The 8,244-nt window shown below is 32.8% G+C and overlaps 1 protein-coding gene across 3 annotated transcripts in view; it reads right to left on the bottom strand.

Annotated features, from left to right (window-relative positions):
- The window catches only part of LOC106458761 (tyrosine-protein phosphatase non-receptor type 4-like), a 72,417-nt gene that overhangs the window by 6,386 nt on the left and 57,787 nt on the right, over positions 1-8,244 (bottom strand). For 2 of the 3 annotated variants that reach the window (XM_013918310.2, XM_022385074.1), the window contains 4 exons: positions 7,722-7,789; positions 4,666-4,749; positions 1,795-1,986; positions 703-851 (listed from right to left, as the gene is read on the bottom strand). In XM_013918310.2, coding sequence (XP_013773764.2) covers positions 703-851; positions 1,795-1,986; positions 4,666-4,749; positions 7,722-7,789 — 493 coding nt within the window. The remainder of the gene's footprint in view (positions 1-702; positions 852-1,794; positions 1,987-4,665; positions 4,750-7,721; positions 7,790-8,244) is intronic. The other variant, XM_022385073.1, reaches the window with a different exon arrangement.

The raw sequence follows: 8,244 nt of genomic DNA, 5'->3' as shown, positions 1-8,244 counted from the left end.
TTCTGTTGTAATTAATATACCAGTATAAGAGGGGATGTAGAGAAGTCCGGGGATGTGCTCCCTCAGGAAACTTAAATTGCAGCATGGAAATTGTTATATTCTGGTGCATTTTAGAACATATTGTATTGATGCCTATCCTTGCTTTTGACAGAAAGAGGAGAGGGCTTTATTATCTGACTGGTTTGAACTTTATCCTGAGAGGAAACTGAATTCAGGTTTGGAACTGAAGCTTCCCTTTCCAGTGCACTAATTCCATTTAAAAAACAATAACAACATCCGTACTTCGGATAGTTCTGCCGCCCCAAAATCAAAAGTAATACAGTAATTGCCGTACCGAGATTGTCTCTTATAACTCGCCCCCCAGTGGCACAGCGATATGTCTGCGGACTTACAACGCAAGAAACCGGGTTTCGATACCGGTGGTGGGCAGAGCACAGATAGCCCATTGTGTAGCTTTGTGCTTAATTTCAAACAAACTCTTATAACTCACAATGTAAGTGCGTCTTTTAAGTTGTATCAGCTCCAAAAAGATTGGCAATATATTAAATAAAAAATAAATTTTAAAGTCATATTCACAACATTTTATAAGAAATATCATTTACATATCATGAAATAAATATTTTAAAATAACATATGTCGCACACCTTTTTTTATGTGGACCGACTGGTCCCTAGTTGGTTTCACGTAACATACACTACTCACCTACAGTGAACTATTATGGGAACGTCCGTCCCTTCGCGGTAGTTTCGCACCTTGCCGACAAAAGCTAGGAAGTCGCTAGCATCAACAGGTACACCGTGGTCTGGCCATGCAACGTACTGCATCTGAATTACTTTTCTTTCTGTAGATTCCTAGAAAAGAAAACAGAAAGTAACTACGAGTTGTTTAATATTTTAGCCTCTGTTTTATTTGTAGAAAACGTGCGTGCCACGTTATCACTTTGAAACTAAAAGGATATATATCTAAGCCTACTGTGTTTGAAATTTCTATTTACTTACGCTACTCTTCATGAAAAATGATATTTACCTAAAGTGTATCCCATTATATATTCAATTATTAAAAATGTTAAAACCATTTGATGAAAACCTGCATACGAACGATAAGTACTTAAGTTTCCCACGTATCAAAAATACGTTGCCCAGATATAAGTTAGTAACTGAATGAATGATAACAGTTATTGATAATTAAGATATAAGGTCTTATGGCAACAAATATCTAATTCGATCCACATATTCGTATTTAAAACATATAAAAATTATTCTTACTTCCAAGAATCGTACACTATATAATATCGAAACTCATCTTTGGACACATATTTTGATGGGAATGTATAACGTTGCACACTGACCTGTAACAATATGTTTTCTCAAAGTAGAAAATGAAGCCACGTAGTCTGTCTTCACTTCACAAAAAACAAACCAACAGACTTATCGAATAAGGTGACATACAACTTAGAACTGCACGTTTGAATGACACCAATTGTGATCCTGTTTTTAACACAGTTCTTACACTGCATAGGAATTTACAATAAAATGTCTGCCAAATTGTAAAAAAAATCATGAGAAAATAATTTTTATTAAAGTGTTTTTTTTTGGTAACCAGAAGTTTACCTCTTTATTTATCAGAAAATAATTTTTATTAAAGTGTTTTTTTTTGGTAACCAGAAGTTTACCTCTTTATTTATCAGAAAATAATTTTTATTAAAGTGTTTTTTTTGGTAACCAGAAGTTTACCTCTTTATTTATCAGAAAATAATTTTTATTAAAGTGTTTTTTTTGGTAACCAGAAGTTTACCTCTTTATTTATCAGATGAAGTTCCCGATGAACAAGAGACGTAGTTTCTACCTCAACCACACAGGTAATCTCCAACTGACCGTAAGTCTCCGTTTTGTTTTTATCTGGCCAGTATTTATGACATTTCAGTCGGCCCCGTTCCAGTAACGTTGTTAGCATAACAATTAACGTGGATTTTTGTTCCCACACCATCTGGAATACATAATATATAGTATACTTTTGTGTCTTAAAGAACATCAAATTTGATTTATTTCATTTTTCACATCCGCTTAGAAATATTCGGAAATTTTAATACATTACTCAAAAGGTACAAGGTACTATTAGTTAAACAGTATGTTTAGCATAATGATTGTGGTGACAAAATGATCAAAATTGACGGTGTATTCATGTGGACGTTTTCGCATTTTGAATATGTTTTTAGTACGGAATCTTATATTCAAAAGTTATTATGAAAATCTGATAGATAATCAGATATTTTGAGTTATATTTTTCTGTTCATGGTGCCTTCTGGTGGGAGATACACGGCTGATCTGTATGTTGTAGGATCAGAATTACTTAATTTAATATTACCTACATCTAATGATCTGAGAATTATATATTTTAAATCTAAGGACATAAAGGGAACCGATCATGCAGAAAAAAAAACATCATTTCTTTCTTCTTTTGTGCTTATGTCTATAGGTATACGTATGTTATTTTGTGTGATTAGGCAGAGATGGCGAAACGACAGTGATGAAAGGAGTTCACTCTTCCTGAGCTCCTTTCTCCGAGATATTGAGTGGAATGTGTCATTTTTACACGCTGTTTTTACTTCTGTACAAATGATTTTTCGGCTTGTGTTTTTTAATGAGCTCCTTTCTCCGAGATATTGAGTGGAATATGTCATCTTTACACACTGTTTTTACTTCTGTACAAATGATTTTTCGGCTTGTGTTTTTTAATGAGCTCCTTTCTCCGAGATATTGAGTGGAATATGTCATCTTTACACAATGTTTTTACTTCTGTACAAATGATTTTTCGGCTTGTGTTTTTTAATCAAAATATTAGCTTAATGGTTTTAGAAAACACCGAAAAACTTAGCGATACTTCTTTTGTGCTTATCTTCTCTGTTGTGACGTGTTCCTATAACGCATGATATCACCACAAATGTAACGTGAACTTGTAATAGTAAGACTATTTAATGAAAGCCATTAATGTTTACAGTAAACTGTATAAAAGGTAGAAGTTTTCAGTTGAAATAGAGGGAGAGAGAGGGGGAGATCAAAAGTTAGTATTTTTAAGTATCCATGTTTTAACGCTTTTCTAAATAACTGAATTCATAAACTGATTCAAAGTCACATACAAATAACACAGTTATAAATGTTCATTTGTCAAAAGTTAAACATGCACAACGAGGATGCGTGTTTTGTAAACTTTGTTGTGCGTTTAATATCCAAAAAAAGCGAAACGTACCTACTTTAAGGACATAATAAATAAGACTTAACGAAAATGTGTTTAATTCATATATTTCTTTTTCTTTGCTCGTAAGTAAGTGAAGTTCGCAACATAAAAGTATTTATTGTGCGCCTCGTGGACTTTTGCCTACTTATCATATAATGACATTTTTTAATTAAGTAAATTTCTACATCGTCTTGTTCAAGATATGAAATATTAACCCATTCATAAACTCCATAGCATTACGCAAGCTTCAATAAATTCGCTTAATCCAAATATAAAAAAGGGTAAATCAAGATTTGGAGTAATCTATAACTAATTTTTTTACCTTTTTATTTATTTCTGATTAAAAGTAAAGGTAAAATCTTAAAAATCTAAATTTACACACCATAAAGAAATGAACCGTTTGATTAGAGCAAAGCCACATTGGGCTACCGCGGGGAATCGAACCCCGGGTTTTAGGCCTTTAGACTTAACCTGTTCCACCGGTGGACAAACATGAATCAATTTATAGATTTTATTCGTAGCACAAATGAAACCTTAAATCAGAAATGCAATAAATAGATAGTAACATTAGAAACTAAACTTTCTCTTTTTTATGAAATTTTAACTTGTACTTTAAGAATAAACTAATTAAAGTTTAAAGATATATTTACTAATAAAATTTAGGAATCTATCTGATGTTTCTAATTAACGAAAATATAGCAATATAACTCCAGAAATATTTCAACTTGGTTATTCAATCAGACATTTTTTTTTATTCTAAAGCTATTCATCGCTAAGATTTAATCGCACTTCCTTCGAGGAAATCAAAGCCACTTTTGTAAAGCTTGCAACAAAAATCAGTTAACTAATTCTAATTATCAGGAACTAAATGCAACAAAATTTTAATCAATTAGAACAAAGCCATACTATTAAACCTAAATAGGACCAAGAGGGACGTCTAAGGAAATTGAATGAATGGTAAAACTGAATAGGAACATATCCACTAAAAGTAATAAATTGCAGAGAAAAATTATACAAAAAATTAGAACTTATTAATTTTAATTATTGGTTTCTGGAACACAATTAAAATTTGTTATTGGTTTAAGTAATCTCAATATTTCAAGTTTTAAATAAAAATATGAAGTCATTCTTTCTCATACAAGATATGAAAGTACACTCACTGTCGCAAGATAAATCATTATTGATTTTAGTTATTTTAAGCCCTCGCTGGTGATCCAGTGGTAAGCTGGGGGCTTATAACGCTAAAACTAGATCCTTTGTGGTGGGCACAACACAAATAGCCCATTGAGCAGCTTTACGCTTACAAACAAGTTATTTCTAGACCTACTTTAGCACACAGGAACGATCTCAAATCCTTTATATATAATACAGCAAAAGAAAATAAGATTTTAATAAATCAAAAGCAGAATAAATAATAAAAAATTAACTTACTTGCCAGAACTCAATACACGTAGTCGGTAAGGGTCCTTGTGTGGCAATATATTTATTTACAATTTTAGAAGTTGGTATTTCCATCTGTAGAAATGGTGCACATGATAAAGCCATCAGTTCGAATAATTGACCAACTTCAATATACACACACATACATATATATATAGCATAGATTAGTGTGACTATGTAATTCTGGTTAGTAATTGAAAGACTTGTAAATTTACTCAACTTTCTTAAAATACTAAATTTAGAAACTAATTTATATATTAGTTCGCAAAGCATGTAATACAACTATATTTACGTTACACTGAACTGATAATAACTAGTATTATGTGTAATGAACTGCTAATAAATAGTATTGCGTGTATTGAATTGCTAATAATAGTATTACGTACACTGAACTGCCAATAGCTAATATTGGTTGTATTGAACTGCTAACAACCTAATACCGTGAATTGCTTGTTTTGAATTTCGCGCAAAGCTACACGAGGGCTATCTGCGCTAGCCGTCCCTAATTTAGCAGTGTAAGACTAGAGGGAAGGCAGCTAGTCATCACCACCCACCTCCAACTCTTGGGCTACTCTTTTACCAACGAATAGTGGGATTGACCGTCACATTATAACGCTATCACGGCTAAAAGGGCGAGCATGTTTGGTGTGACGGGGATTCGAACCCGCGACCCTCAGATTGCGAGTCGAGCGCCCTAACCACCTGGCCATGCCGGATAGGAGCATGAATAAAAATAGTACCCGGGTTATAGGGTTTCTATTCATTTCTATCAAGACTTCTTGAACCTACGGGGAGACTTACAAATTCTCAAACGGTTTATACAAAACATTTTTGTATGTGAACCAAAGCGTTCATTTTAAATATAAGACAAAAAATACAATATCACAGCTGACTTTTAATAAAATATACACGTGTCTTGGTAATTTAAAACAATAGAAAACTTGAAAAAACATTGCTTAATAACTAAGAGAATCAGATAGTCTTAACTTCAGTATTCTTAGAAACATCAAAATGTGTACAAGAAAGAGTCTATAAAATTGGGATCGGCATGGCCAGGTGGTTAGGGCGCTCGACTCGCAATCTGAGGGTCGCGGATTCGAATCCCCCGTCACACCAAACATGCTCGCCCTTTTAGTCGTGGGGGCGTTATAATGTGACGGTCAATCCCACTATTCGTTGGTAAAAGAGTAGCCCAAGAGTTGGCGGTGGGTGGTGATGACTAGCTGCCTTCCCTCTAGTCTTACATTGCTAAATTAGGGACGGCTAGCGCAGATAGCCCTCGTGTAGCTTGGCGCGAAATTCAAAAACAAACAAACAAACCATAAAACTGACTCCCCCTCGTAAGTTGGCGGACTTACAGTGCTCAAATCCAGGGTACGATTCCCCACGGTGGACAGAGCGCAGGTTGCCCATTGTGTATCTAAACGCTAAAATAATAACCGTACAACAAAAAGTTTACAAAAATTAAACTTTTTCATTCACTCTAAAAGAAACCTAATTCTTAAACTTAACTCTAAGAAAAGTTTTTAGTGAGAAAATAAGCTTTGAAATCTAACATGGTAAATTTTGTTAATAAAGTACTTTTTGATTCTTTCCGGACAATTCATTATTATTCCACAACCAGTTTTTATTTAATAATTCATCCTTTTTAAACCGTAGTCCACGACGAAAAACGAAAATAAAATGGAGCTGGTATGTCTTTTTCGGGTAGTTATTTTCCGTAATCTGTCGTCATCTCAGTTGGGTAGTATTAGAAGAGGTTATATTATTCGTTATCTCTTACATCCAAGGAAACAGCGAATAGTCTACCATTATCTACGTTAACGTTTCTTACTTCAACAGATAGCATCTAATAATGTATGTTTATCTAAATGATTCTAAGCCAATTTAACCTGTTACTGTTTGTTATAAAACAAATATCACTATATCATAAATAAATCATCATTTTCATTGTTGAAACATATAAGCTGGAGATTTTATCAACTGCATTTTTTGTTTCTTAACATTCCAACGAATAACCACAGCATACAAGATATAAATGCATAAGATCTAATTTTATTAAAGCTACTTCCAATAATAGTAACCTTTAAATGTGCAGAATACAATTTTCAGCACTGATATTTTCTATTAGATTTACAGATGTGAATAAGAAACTCTTGGAAAGTTGAATATATTACAGTTCAAGTGAATAAAACATCAAATTACATTCATACAGTCGTAATTTTCTTTATTAACAAGATATCGAAATTTGTACCCTAATACGTCTTGTACATTTGGATGGTTGTTGGTTTAGCGTAAAGCTACACAATGGATTATATGAACTTTGTCCATCGCGCAGAACGAACTTAGATTTTTAGCGTTGTAAATCTGTACACTTACCGCTGACCCACTAGGAGACTAACATAAAATACTCTTATTGACAGTTTAATAAAATGAACGTTTTAATGTTATTTTTAACTGTGTGATTTGAATTACATGACAGTATCTAAACAAATAGATACTTCATAATTAATATATTCCATTCGGTGCACTAAAGTTAGTTAGTCAGAAAAGTTAGTAGAATTCAAACACCATTGTTTATATCTATAAATCTATAAAATCATAACAGAATATAGATTTTTTTTGTTTGCGGGTGCATATATGAAGTAAAAAGTCTAATAATTTTTAAACCTGTAAAGTTGTTATTACCGTTAAGTATTTGGCTTTTAAACGACAGAGAAGTCCATATGTTGCTCCTTCACCTTTTTTTAAACACAGTTTTCTAAATTATTTATGTTGAATACAGTTTCTAATAACATTTGAGCAAAAAAAATAAGAATACAACAAAAATACCATAAACATTGCAATCAATCTTACTAATTACTAGTGTGGTCTCCTGTATATGTTTCACCCAATGTTTTTTAGCTACTGGTTGTTCTAACGGGCAAAAATATAATATATATATATATATATATATATATGGACCTCACCAGTAGTGAACTGTAACTTGGGGGTTAAATTGAACAGTACAAAAACATATATGAGGTAGTACAAAAAAGTATACATACATTTACATGACTAGCGTTTATGTAGTCTCCTGACGTACAACTCTGGAGTACAACTCTGGTTGCATCATCTAAATTTATTTAAGATAAGTAAAATTATTAAACTAATTGTTGTTTTCTTGTACAAAATGCTTTCATTTTTAAATATTGTTATAGCGTTTTATTTTGATCATTCACAATTAAATTAAAAGTTGCATTAATAAACTGATATCGAAATAGCTAATTTTCAAAGTAAAATTTAAAAAGGTGAAACAACTAATTTCAGTTTGTCTTTTGTCAAATGTTAGAATCAGTCTCAGTAAGTTTAGGTACTAAAAGATAACAGCAGCGATATATTTTGTGAGTAGAGAGGATGAGCACGTTATATTAAAATGATTTTAAAGCCTCATTACGTCGTTACAATCCGTGTCGCTACGATGGTCGTACTCTTTCAGACGACCCGGCATGGCCAGGTGGTTACGGCGCTCGACTCACAATCTGAGGGTCGCGAGTTCGAATCCCCGTCACACCAAACATTCTCGGCCTT

The sequence above is a fragment of the Limulus polyphemus genome, unplaced genomic scaffold (assembly GCF_000517525.1).
Source record: "Limulus polyphemus unplaced genomic scaffold, Limulus_polyphemus-2.1.2 Scaffold510, whole genome shotgun sequence".
NCBI classification, from domain to species: Eukaryota; Metazoa; Arthropoda; class Merostomata; order Xiphosura; family Limulidae; genus Limulus; species Limulus polyphemus.
This window is presented reverse-complemented; position numbering and strand designations above follow the sequence as displayed.